General features: G+C 33.8%; 1 protein-coding gene across 1 annotated transcript; it reads left to right on the top strand.

Moving 5' to 3' along the window:
• Window positions 1–4,210: 4,210 nt before the first annotated feature.
• LOC128235951 (putative nuclease HARBI1) lies at window positions 4,211–13,072 on the top strand. The gene is made up of 5 exons (XM_052950736.1): window positions 4,211–4,631; window positions 5,691–5,803; window positions 6,405–6,516; window positions 11,502–11,597; window positions 13,017–13,072. The coding sequence occupies exons 1-5, from the start codon at window positions 4,211–4,213 to the stop codon at window positions 13,070–13,072; spliced, it is 798 nt and encodes a 265-aa protein (XP_052806696.1).
• Window positions 13,073–14,842: the final 1,770 nt, after the last annotated feature.

Below are 14,842 nucleotides of genomic sequence, written 5' to 3' on the forward strand. Positions count from 1 at the left end.
TAATACGGAATTTGTACCTGATTATAATTGGCAAAATCCTTACCCGAGAAATACTTTTTCCTGATTCAGTTTTAAAGAAGACATAGGTCATTCCTAAACTAGTAAGATTGTTGCCACATATTGAAACTCTAATTACGCCACTAAAATGTATAATTCGTAAAGGAAAGTAAATTAAGTAGAACATAACATTATCTAAATGCACAACGCTTTTCTATGATACAAAATCAATTAAAATAGTATGACATTAATAATTTACTCGACAATCCTTTAACCCTTGTTATTTTTTACAGGTGAAAAAATCATACTGGAAATATACGTACTCACACATTAGGTTGTAAAACAATATTTTTGTAACTCCGGATTTTGTACAGCATGAGTTTCCTTAGTACTGACAAACATATTAATTTTATACTCGGAATTAGCGTTATTCTTGTAACACTTCAGAATTTGACTAACCTTGGAATTACAGTAATAACTCCGTGTTTAAAATAAGCTGGTAGTGATACTTTCAAAATTACCGACTTGGTTACATCGCCGATGGCAATATTCATACTTGTATTTTTAGTTGTCTGAACTCCAGTCAGTAAAACACAGAGGAAATCATTCGAACTTATCGTCTCCCTAAACAATAAAACAATTTTGAAACATAAATAAAGAAACATAGATATTTCGAAAGCACAGATCCAAACTATGTGAAATTGTCTGGATATCATTAATTTTTAATTCATTAAGCATGTTAAAAATGTTAAAAAAAGTCATTCTTTGGATTGCAATAAGCAAGTTTAATCAAACATGTTAATAGAATGTCGTTCCATAGACTCATATATATATATATATATATATATATATATATATATATATATATATATATATATATATATATATATATATATATATATATATATATATATATATATATATATATATATACGATCGCGACAAGATGTGGATGAAAACAAGTGCTTGGAACATAACTTTTTTTAAAAATAATCAACAACCGGTCGGGGTCCATTTTTGCAAAAGTAAATACGAGACTTACCGTTGCACATGGCACTGTTCACCGGCCACATCGATAGCAATACTTTTGTCCATGTCCAGATCCACGCCATGAATGCGGAACACAGAGCCAGGCAACAGTGAGGACGTTTGAGGATAAACGGATGAGACGCTCGGGGATCTTCCTGTTGGATTATATATAGAAATACATAAAAGTATAAAAATCAAGTTTAATTTCAAGCTAATTTGTAAAGAAAAATGTTTTCAACCCATAATACAAAATAAAATGATAAGCATCACAGTATATATATATATGATGTGTTTTTACTGACTACTGTTCTTTTCCTTGCAGTTTTCATTGATTTTTTTTATATTACCGAATGATTTCTGACCCTCCGCAGCAAGCATTTTGTGACCAACAATCTCCCTACAAGGACTGACACAATATTTATCCTCAGGTTTACTAGGATATGTTTGTACCATACTTTGCAATGTTAATATGTTGTCTGTTGTTGTATATCCATCACGAAAACACGCCTGTGCCTTATCTAGTTTATCAAATTAAAAATATTACGAACATAAGGTTGATCCCAATCCCAAGCTACATCAGTCAGATTTGGATGATTACCCCTAAGCGATACATCTTGGAAATGGTTCTGCCATATTTTAGGGTTCTTGCTCAGGGGTTCCTTTATATCATTACGCCGACAACATTTCAGCAATTTCCAAAAGTATTTAAGATTGTTATTAAGAATGTATTTTTCTGTCTCTTTAAGCAACACATTCCCCTGAATCAAAGAAGAAGAAAATGACCATGTTTTGCTTTTTCTCGCTTACAACCATGGCAAGCATATCCCTCTCAAGAAATACGGGAAAGGTAGCAGGAGCAAGAGTGAGGATTTTGGACGATGGAATTTCGCTATGATTTGTCTGTAAAAATGTGCAAATACATATGTTCACATTACAATGGAAAAGGTATAAAATCCGTGCAGCTATTTCTTGCTTCATTAACAGTGTTTCTTAGTGGTTATGAAACAACATTTCAGTATATAAGTAAATATATTTTTAAAACTTAATAAAGAACACAAACCATAAGGTATCGAGGACATGTAGTGTCTTGAGCGCAGCTGGTAGGCCTATTAAGCCAAAAGAGAGACGCCCACACCCTGCATCCCCGCAAAGCTTCATCCAACTCCTCGTCTTAGTTCCCGAGGGCAACATGGTAAAGAACGGAATCATTGGAATGGTTTAACGCGTCTTTGAATTGGAGAAGTAGCGTTTTATCGGTGTCGTTTTTGTAATATAGGTTTGCACAAACGAATGACATGTTTGCGTTTGTAACTCGGAACGGTAATTCTATTAGAGTCCCTGAGAGGGATAAACGGATGAAGGAGTACATGTACGAATCTAGAGTGTATCGGTCCGAATAGTATTTCACAATAAAGTATGCGTTTCATCCATTCTTGAACTCGTATAGAATATCAAATTTGAATGACGGATGTAATTTGGAGATATCAAGAAGACGAATATTGTATGATACATTTTTTCCTATCTCATATACGTCAAAGAGACTTGACCTTCCACGAGATGTGTGAAGGTCCACTGATTTCGCAAAAATCACATTCCAGGAATCACTTCCAATTTAAAATACAAACGTATGCGATGCTATGTCACAAAACAAGTCATAGTCAACATTCACAACTTTTGCGTTTTACTGTTATTAAATGATGAAACAGAAAAAAAAGTTCCCGTTTCCTAACTTTAAAGCCAACAGCAACGTCGTTTCCTTTGATGTTGAAGTCACTATATCCAGCACCGAAACTTTATTAATCTCCTTGTGCCCACTATAATCTCCTACGTACGTACACATCTCAGTCATACCTATTTGAATATTGTCTATAACAGACAGATTTGCAGCGAGGGAAACAACTGTATTTCCGTGCGTCACAAACACTTCTCCTGACGAAGAAATCTTAGTTCCTGTAATAGTTCCGTTGCCTACGAATCTCTTTCCTTGATTATAAATAACAAATAAGTTTAAAATGGCGAAAATCAAGAGGCGTTTCATGACTAATTTTGCACATCTATTTTGTCATATAATCCTTATCGTATAAGTTTTAAATCGTTAAGAATACATAATCATATTCTGTAAGCCATATCTAATTGCACTCGTTGACGTATAGAGTTTATGAAATAAAAGATCTGTGATAAGTAAAGATACCGTTTACTTGTGAGCACTGAATATTTTCGTTTATTAAGTGTTAGGTATATGTTACCGGATATATTTGGGTCAACAACTAAGCAATCAGTTTTTGAATCGTAGAACACGGAATTGTTTATACATCTTAAGAGACGTAAGTTTTTTATCCTTTTCGATCATTTTCACTCGATTACGTCAAAATTACTGCTTAATTTTACGCACTGTATAATATTATTATTTACAAATTATACTTCTTTATTCATTGAGGCAATAAAATCGCTGTATTGCGTTTGAAATAGAAAAACATAGTCCTCATAAAATGCACAGACGTATAAAACAAAATATAAAATATTTACATCTCATATATATGTATATTATATATATGTGACATAATAAAAACAAGTTTTGTAAAAAAAAAATAACGAAAACATAATAAGGCAAATAGTAAAATGAAATCCAAAAATGTAAGAAATAAGTCTGCCTTTAAAATAACATTCAATTTATATTGAATTGATTCCATTTGAAATATAAAAGCACTCACCAATCATTTAATATTGTTGCGTATTCAGTGAATAGATACACGGTTACAATCTTGCTATCAGTTATTAGTATTTTCCATTAATGCATTATTCAGGAAGTAGATCAAGGTTAATCACTCAAAATATTTATTATACATGTATGTGTAAGGATTTTGAATAAGAGTGTCACTTTCATTCCTCTCGTAAACCAGCCTTACTTTTTACAAAATATAAAACAAACCATGTCAATACAGTTAACCTATCTTTGATCAATTTGATTCGAGTAACAATTGATTAAAGAAGATGATTGACAAATTGAAGATCTGGCCCCAATTTCTCGAAAATTCTTAAGTACGTTAAATGTGCTGAGCGCGTTATTAATTATTTGCATTTCACGAAAAAATAACTTGCTCAATAACTTAATTAAGTTGGATGTTGAGCACGTTATTTGAGTCAACTAGGTAGTTGATTTAAGTCAGTTATTTCTCTCTCAAATATGGCCGCCATACAGCATCGTCTGCAGATACTACGCCAGAGAACTCGTGATCTTCCGTTTCCGAGGGTCTTTCAAGACCGTTCAAACCCTCTGGAGACTCTATCTTCTCCTGAAATATTCCAGAGGTATCGTTTCCGTCCTCATTCTATTCTTCTTCTCGTCAACATCCTTTTTCCTTACTTGGAACGAGCCACTGGACGCTCCTGTCCACTACCCCCTCTTCTTTCCGTACTTGTTTCTCTCCATTTTCTGGCAACTGGAGCCCACTATATCGTTGTTGGTGACGTCCATGGCATTTCCGCTTCGTCTGTCTGCCGCGCCATCAAAACCACTGTCGCTATACTTTCTGGAGTTGCAAGAAAGAAGATCCAGTTCCGTCGGGATTTAGATGCTGTAAAGGCAGAGTTCTTCTCCATTGCCGGTAAGTAACTCCCTATCCATACACAATTGAGATATTCCCCAATGTTCCGGTGACAAAATAATGTTCATTACCATGCACATGTTAATATTTCTTTGAAACTGTTTACTGTTCTGATGAATAACATTCAAAACAAACACCTTTAACCTTCGATCCCTGTCGCTTATGACGTAGCCAATCGCGACTGCATGAGATCGATGATTGAACGCCGATAAAATTTAACATGCCTGGTAAACGCAAGTTATTGCCTTTATATGTAAAGCAATGTCCAAATACTGACATATATAACGTAGTTATCAAACAAATAATCGTTTTCTAGTGCCACTTCACTCAACTTATGGTATCATTCTAACGTAGTTTGACGCTGTATCATACTGAGATAAGTATTGGCATTTGTATATCCTATTCATAAAAAACTGTAATTAATACTGCCATGGATCCGCATGCATGAAAATAAAATCATACGCATGCGCATAACTGAATGTTATGACAATGTAAACTGAAATAAGGAAGTAAACTAATTGTGTTTAATTATTGATGGATAGTGAAATACAAATGTTTGATATTGAAAGCATTGGAAACACGCATTAATATTGTGTTACACGGGAATTTATATATGTATCATAACCCATACAACGTGAAATAAGGAACAAGCAAACGGTAGGTAAACAATGTCGGTTTTAATACATGTACTGTGATCGGAGTAGCTGATGAATTTGAATACAATGAAGTTGTCATTTCTGAATATGGTTTAAGTACAATATCTTTCAACAAAGTTTACATAAACGTTTGATTAGAATCAAAATGTGAAGGAAATATTTTAGTCAAAATATCATATTTATATACTGTACGTAGATGTGCATTGATTACATTTGTAGATATAAATTATATTGTGGATGAAATTGTCGATATAATCGCATATACCCCGCCACCATTCCCACCCAACTCTTAGTTATTTACCCATTCCACTCCATAGCTGTAAATGGATTAAATTTAAATAATATTTTTTTTCTTCATTTCTTAGAATATTTACACATGTTAATTGGAAGTTTGCGTTTTCAGGATTTCCAAATGTCATTGGACTGGTGGATGGAACCCACATACGAATAAATGCCCCTCACCAGTATGAGGAGGACTATGTAAATCGCAAGGGCTATCACTCTATCAATGTGCAGGTGAGAACTTACATACTGATACAACTGAAAATGATATAACTGTCTGAAAAAAAGATCATAAATGTTTTGTTGTCAATAAATCTTATAGATGTTCTAGTTTTATACGAAATGTAATGGTCATCCTTACCAAGCTGCAATGTTGTATTTGTAAATTGTTTGGCCTTAGCATGTAGCTTATAACAACTTTCATAGTGTACTCACTTGCCTTGGCAATGCCAATGGTGATAGTATGATTGAAAGTTCTTCCTGTAAATTTCATGGTTTTAATAACATATCAGTGGTCGAAATTAGCACAAGCATGCAAGCCACGCACTAGTAAAATGTCTTCCGGGCTTGCTCAAATTCTGAAGTTTATATAGCAGGGCTTGTTCAAAAACATGGTTCCATGCAATATAGTATAAGAATTCGGGTTTGTTTATCCGAAAGTCTAATTTCAATGAATGACATATGAATTTTTGCTCTAAATGTACTTATATCTTCACTAGTACACTCCTTGCAATCATGCAGAAGAAACACTCACTTTTCATTGTAATACTCATTCTTTTTGTTCAAATGAACAACTGGACTGAAACATAATCAGCAATTGTCATTGTATTTTCAGATGGTATGTGATGCTGGGTTCCGGATTCAAAATGTAGTTGTGAAGTGGCCTGGAAGTGTCCATGATGCCCGCATATTCCGGCAATCTTCCTTATGCCTGGATTTGGAAAATGGTAAATGAATCAATGCTCGTGTATTTCAATGAAAATGCATTTTTCTCTTACTTTGATGTCTCATTTAATGTCATATAACCATACAAATACACACATTTTCTGAGTTTAAGATTGCCAGGTATATTTAAATGGTAATACATAATTTAACAGTGCGTTTGTTAAAGGAAGTTTGTAAGTAGATTATTTCCTAAAAATGGGTGAAAACTTTCAGTACTAAAACTTCCATAATCTTGAAATTTTCATAACATGTTGTCAATATTTCTGTTAAAATGTTTTCAATTTGAATCATTCTTGATGTAAAATGATTTTTATTATACAAATCTGTGATTTTTGCAAAATAAAATTGTTGTTTTTTTTAAAAAATTAACAAAGTAATTGAAAAAAAAGTTAAAAAAATATTTGTATATGGTACTTTCAGTAAAATAATTGATGGACATAACTTCCAGTTTCATATTCTTAAAGCTGCACTCTCACAGATGGAACGTTTTGACAACTTATTTTGATTTTTTTGTCCTGGAACAAGCCAACTTTTGAGAAAATCCATGTAAACCATTTATATAAGACTGCTGACAAAAATCAGATGGCAGATTGTTCAAAAATTGATATTTTATGCATTTTTCTTAAACCGTTAGTAAGGGTTTAAGTAATAAAACATTAATTTTGGTACGGAAATATGAAAATCTACGATCAGATTTTTTGTCAGCAATATTATATCATTGGTTTGCAGATATTTACGCCAAAAAGTTCAACGTTCTGATTCGCAAAGTAAACGAGTATCTATTTTCCCATATCTAAATGTATTATAACCAACTAATCCAATTTATATATATATATATATATATATATATATATATATATATATATATATATATATATATATATATATATATATATATATATATATATATATATATTTCACAGACCATCAGGGATCGGTACCAGCTATAAAGCGCTCGTCCAGGTCGGCTCGTGTAAAGAAAAACCTGCAAAACCTGCAAAACCATTTATGTCTGTTAACCAGCGTTATTGAGATCAATATTTACATGACATCCATGTCCACCTATTTCTAAAGATTTAATCAGGAGCATGTAGAACTTTTCGATTCGATGTAGTATTAACCTTCATATTCTTTGAAATAACGTTTAACTCTATCACGCTTATGATTTTACCTTATGAGACAAACAGCACTTTTATCATGCCTGTATAAATCAATGTAATTTAAACAACAAAGTATTATACTGCATTTATTCAACAGAAGTATCTGTAATAATATACATTCAAAGCGCAGGATCGTCGCAATGTACTGTCCGTCCTTAGTAACGTTGTCCTCCTGAAGAGTGATGACGCTTAACACTTGTTTTAAAGACATACGCAATGCAACCGGGGCTCATCCATCGCGTTTAGTTGCGGCCTTTCACAAGGTAGTCGAAAAATGCTCTAATGCGTTTAACTGATTGATTAAAATTCTCTTTGTCCTTGTAAAGCGTACACGAAGAGATCAAAGTTTCATTTCTTTCGAATTAAAATTTTGTTTGTGAAATTCATCTTTCAACTTGTAAATGCAGGCTCGCTGCGATCGCTTTCCTCATGTTATTGTACATGCATTACCTTATTCGTACAATGTGCACACCTGGATAACGTAGTTCACAATATACACATGCCTTGATGACGTAGTGTACAATATGCACATACCTGGATGACGTAGTGCACTAAATAAGACCGCACTTATCCGTTCCCCGTCCAGAGTAGTGGGTGTCGGCACACAACGAAATTGCACTTCTTGTTCTATGTAAAATCACTCCAGTTCACCACTTCATTATGAATTTGCAGAATAGATTTCAGCTATGAACACTTTGTCTGTTGATTTAACACCAGAAAACCATATCAAAATGTTTTCGTTTTTCTGCTATCAACATTTCTTTACAGTCACTATCTGTAACGTCCATGTGCCACAGTCATGGCCTAATCTCTGGGGTCATCTCTAAATCCATCCACCCACGAAAGAGGTCCTGCAAAATATCATTCAAAACCACATAATTATCTTCAAATATGATATAAATCATGTGTTAACTTGAAAATACATACAAGAATACAATGTACACATCATAAAATGCTACCTGAATGGAGAGAAACATTATTTAAGAATTACTTGAAGGGGTACTACGACCCGGAAACATTTCGTTGTGGGCCGACACTAGTGTTTAGCAACCTCTCTTATATTTATGTATGTACACGTAATACTTTACAATAATTAGAAAGGCAAAGATAATGCCTATATCAAAGGGAGAAATAGAAAATAATATTTTAACATGTTCAGAATACAATCAGTGTCGTTAAACAGAACATCCAATATGCCAAAACAGCTTTTCAGCCGATACAGCCTGAAGGTAAGAAACAAATGGTCATTTAGACTTGGACCTGGCTCCCAATCAAGAGCTTAATTAACTCACTAAAGTTGTAAACCCGGTGTATATTGAACACAGGATCCTTAATAAAAGCTGGTTATATATTGATGTTTTTTCTTTATAATTCAATTAAATTATAACACAATTTCCTTTACAAAAGACGCAGTAAGAAAGAATCAGTTGAGTAAACTAAAGTAAAACCAAGTTTAAGTGATTGAATTTCCTGAATAAAATAAGAAACATTATTATATATATTATCTAACGCTTAAGAATGTTCGACAAGTTATATCCTGAGATTGTTTCCTGGTGTCCTTGAGGTCAAAAGATCTTTCCTTTTGTTAGACTCGACCTAACTAACTCTTCGATAAGATGTTGTCATATTTCAAATTAACAACTCGTACCACGAATTTTTTTATAAATAACACAATAACTATACACCAGTATACAGTTCACCATAAACGCCAAAAGACAGAAGAAATCGTTAAAAGACATTGCAAATAAGCATGCCTTAGGTAACGGGTGCAGCGTGTGACCCCTAATTTCCCTGAATCCGCTAGGGGAATGAGTCTGTGCTATATACCATATAAGGTTTAGTTACATTTAAAAAGAATAATGTTTAATTTAGATAGATCAATCTTATTTTACGGGTTTTATTTAAAGAATGTATTCAATACTTGGTTTTACTTTTTTGGTATACCCATACGACGGATCTAGGGCGCTTTGTCGAATATAGTGGTTACGTTCAACCAATTTTATTGTTTGCATTAGAAACGGTTGATATTTTCAAATCATCCCCAAAATAATTACACGTTATCTAATGTAATGTTATGTTTTATAAGACTTTGATTATTTATTCGGTAACATTAAGCGCCTCCGAGTTAATGTGTTGGCTCCGGTAGAGCCCTAAAACTAACAGGACTTACTGCATCAACCAGATATATCGGGTAAAATAAAGGCGCAACCTTGTCAAGACAGTTTGATTGCTTATAAATAAGTGAGATTTCAGTGTTTATTATTTTAATTTCAGCGAGTGGTAATTTGGATGTATTTGACCGAACGTCTTTGTGTGTTTTCAAGCAGGATTGCCTTCGGCGCTCATACGTTTGTTATGTTGCATGGAACAAAAATAGGCACAAAAATATTAAATCGGATGTATCGAGTAAAAGTCGAATTGACATGTGAACATTTTGTAATGAATTACATTTTAGAAGAGTAATGTAAAAAAAATCGTTTAACATCTGGCGTTTTAAAGCCATGGAATTGATTGTAAATTCGAAATCGCGAAAAAATGATAAATTATTAACAATATGGAGCGGATGCATATTTCTATCGGGGTCCTTGTGATAAATGAATTATAATCAAAGGTAGATACTCAATATAAGTATATTTCTACTTGTATAATTGACTTACCTTACTAAAATATAGTATAGCTTGATTGTTATGAATTCTATAAGCTGATATATTTACAATATTAGTTCAGATTTGGATCCAATAATACCATGGGTAAGAGGCGGGTATTATATCACTCTGACTATTATCTCGTAAGGGTAAGACTTGTGTTGTGTCATATTCCTTTAAATGTACACTACGATCTTCAATGTTTGAAATTCATGATATCTTTGTTCTATTATATACTTGTAATGAACACGAATATCATATAAAAGGTTTTGTCTCGGATCAGTTCAATATTAGGCCAACATAAAAGATCACAATGATTGCGCTGGTACGATTCATACAGAGATTAAACTGATTCGGAGTACACAATGGGCATTTCTTTTACAGGCATTTAATATCAGTCGACCTGGTTATTAATGTGTTTTTCTCACAAACAATCCTTTTAAAACAATTGAGACATGGTAAAGTATCTGTGCAGAATTGGCATTGTAATGACATAATGACGATAATAATTACACTCACGCGAAATTTGATTGAAGTCTTGTCATAAAACAATGCGTTATTCAAACAATCTATAAACGTTTTCTGGATCCGTGTATCTCTCAAGATATTTATCGATATATCAAAATGAACGAATGAATGAACAGATATAATTGTATACACTGAATGACAATACCAGCTGGATTGTCGCATTACAAAATGTGGAATCTGGAAAGGGTTATCATATTAAACTTAATTACAATTTATTTTAATTGGTTAATGAAGTGGTATAATTGGTAATATAAAGCGAGTTGTCTTCTACCATTGCCATTTATTCTGTATTGCATTATTTGAATTTAAAAAATAATGACTGAACGTGTTTTGTTTCGTTTGTTTGTATTATTGTGAATTATTTTAAGTATATTCAACACCATGGAGATACTCAACTGATGAAGGCACATATTAGGTGGGTACAACCTTAAAGCAAGACACGGATATGGCGGTTGAATTCTGTTTTATTTTTCAAATACAATTGAGGGTATTAGTATAAAGTAATGGTGTATCACTTTGTAAAAACAACAACAACATTTATTTGTGTATATTTCATGATTTTTCTTCATTTTCTATCGACCTCTAATGTCAGAAAGTACAGTATTGTTTTATTTTTGTCATATATGTTATTGCTCATTGTTTTCATATTTCCAGATATCCCCAACTGCAGGGTGTGTAATGATGGGATATGCCAGCAGTGCGCGAACGGGTACAATTTCAACGATGGACAGACATTGTGCTGTAGCATTGGTACGTTAGTTTCTTATATTGGCTGGGTTGATTTGGATGACAGTTTCTTCTGTGAACAAACACTGTTCTGTAGAAGTGGTACATGCGAATTTTTCTATTGGCTGGGTTGATTTCGGTTACAGTTTTAAAGCTGGATGAACGCTGTTCTATTGCACTGGAAGTTGATTGTTCTTATTCTGGCTTCGTTGGGTAGCTCATAGTTTCTACGCTTAGCGAGGGCTCTGCAGTGGTCTGTTGGCTTTCTTTATATATTGGCTTGGTAGTGCGAAGTTATAGTTTGATTGATGTATCAACGCTGCGTTGCAAATGCTGTATGTGTCTATTCGTATGCTGGTTTGCTGGGGCTGAACAAGCCTTTTCATGTAACAATGGTATGTTGGAACTCTTTTATTTCCTTGTTTGAGAGGGTTCCAGTTTCAACGCTGAATAAAGCCTGTGCTATAGTGATGGTAGGTATAAATGTATTTTATTAGGTTAATGATTTGGCAGGTCATATTTTCAATGCTTTCAAAACTCTTGTTACCTCATTTTATGATCTTCTTTAACAAATGTGTGAAGTATTAAGTGAATTGTATGAAGGGTATTTGAGTTATAAGAAAAAATATCAACTTGTCCTAGAACCCTAACCAGACGCCGACACGGCTAGTTTCAACTTTGACCTTACGCTGTGCTGTAATGGTGTCATGTATGTATTCTTATATTGGCTTGATCGGGCGGGAATACCATTTTAATGGTGAACATCCTCTGTCCTATAACAATGATTTGTCTGTATTTTTGTATTGGCTTGATCGGGCGGGAATATCATTTTAATGGTGAACTTCCTCTGTCCTATAACAATGATTTGTCTGTATTTTCGTATTGGCTTGATTGGGCGGCGGGAAAACCATATCATTGGTGAACTTCGTCTGTCCTTTAACAATATTTTGTCTGTATTTTTGTATTGGCTTCATTGGGCGGGCATACCATTTCAATATTTAAGTAGAGTTATGCTCAGTTGTATGTCGGGTTTCTAATATTTGTTACACAGGGTGTGGTAAAATTCCCCTCGTTGTACGAATGTCATGCTGTAGAAGTGGTATGTGGACATTCTTAGATGATGGGACGGGGTTATAGTTTGAACGCTATAAAAACTGTATGTCTAAACACTGTTTTGACAAGATGAGGTGGGACTTGAGATTGTACTGATGTGCTATGGGTATGTGCTTAATCTGTCTAATATTGGTTCCGAGCTAGTGCGGGATTTATTTATGTTTTACTTTTACCTTTCCTTTTATTTGATTAAAAAGGAAGTTGAAAGTAAATAGTTAGTTTGGTTCGAAATTAATGGTGTCTACCAAATGTGATATTTGAGAAAATGTACTTACCGTATACCTTAAGGGTCTTTAGCCGTTCTGTACATATTTGCTATTATTTTTTCAGGATGCAAAGATGACCAATACGGATTTTCGTTAGACCTCTTTCTTCATAGGGTGTAGAACCGGCTTTTACCGAAGTCAGTATCGCAAGTTTATGGACAAAATCGAGGTACGGACTTGTTGCGCTGATTGAATGGATTTGCACTGAATATATACTAAATACTTGTATAAAGCTTCAGTTGAGCAATTTCTAGAATTCACACAAAAATCAGTAAATTGAGTGAGTTGTTCAGTACCAATTTCCTTTTTCGAGGTCAGAATAAAATATCTCATCGTATGAGGCGTCACATGGATGATAGGGATTTAAATTTCAATTGATGCTATACATCTAATTTTAGTGTAAGCTAGAAGTAACTTCGCGTGTACATTGATCTAATCACTCTTTATTTATCAATTAAGGGTGTGTTATTTCAAGAAAATTCAGACGCCATTACATAGGTTTATCATATTGTATATGCCCAAAAATTAGACAAACCACTGAAACATTTATTTATATGATTATTTATAAAGGCTCAATCATTCAACATTTCGAAATATTAAATATATAATAAACGCATTCATTGTCGACTTCTATTACTTTAGTATTTACATAAGAAACAAATACACTAAGTGAACGTACTGGATTTACTCGTCTAAGGTTTTAAATAAAAACAGATGAACGTACTGGATTGACTGGAAAATATAATCGAGTATACAAACAGGTAAGCGTACTGGATTGACTGGTCAATATGATCGAGTATAAAAACAGGTAAACGTACTAGATTGACTGGCCGTTTAGATCATATTTACAAACAGGTAAACGTACTAGATTGACTGGCCATTAAGATCATATTTACAAACAGGTAAATGTACCGGATTGACTGGTCAATATGATCGAGTATACAAACAGGTAAATGTACCGGATTGACTGGTCATTGAGATCGAGTATACAAACAGGTAAACGTACCGGATTGACTGGTCATTGAGATCGAGTATACAAACAGGTAAATGTACCGGATTGACTGGTCATTGAGATCGAGTATACAAACAGGTAAATGTACCGGATTGACTGGTCATTGAGATCGAGTATACAAACAGGTAAATGTACCGGATTGACTGGTCAATATGATCGAGTATACAAACAGGTAAATGTACCGGATTGACTGGTCATTGAGATCGAGTATACAAACAGGTAAACGTACCGGATTGACTGGTCATTGAGATCGAGTATACAAACAGGTAAATGTACCGGATTGACTGGTCAATATGATCGAGTATACCAACAGGTAAATGTACCGGATTGACTGGTCATTGAGATCGAGTATACAAACAGGTAAATGTACCGGATTGACTGGTCATTGAGATCGAGTATACAAACAGGTAAATGTACCGGATTGACTGGTCATTGAGATCGAGTATACAAACAGGTAAACGTACTGGATTACCTCGTCTCGAAGATTGTAAATACAAAACTGGTTAACGTACTGGATTGACTTGTCCTTAACGCAATACATTTTATCTACACTACCTTTCTGCTGATATCAGTATTTTTATATCATTTGTTTCGTTTTTGTTAAAATATTTATATTTACATCCGTACTTGAATTTCTGAACGATAAAAATTGAGTTCATTTTGCATGAACCAGTCGACCTTTCGTGACCTTTGTAGGCGGAGTTTGGCAACAAAGCAACGCTTTTATTGGGCGTAGTGATCTTACTACGATCTACTTTATTGCTAAATATAACATGGCACATGTTCTGTTGAATGCCGGCTTGTTTACATGTTTCTTTTGATGTTTTACGGAGAATTTAAATGAAAGCCATTATTTTCTAGAAACATAATTTGGAAAA

This window comes from Mya arenaria, chromosome 5 (assembly GCF_026914265.1).
Source record: "Mya arenaria isolate MELC-2E11 chromosome 5, ASM2691426v1".
NCBI classification, from domain to species: Eukaryota; Metazoa; Mollusca; class Bivalvia; order Myida; family Myidae; genus Mya; species Mya arenaria.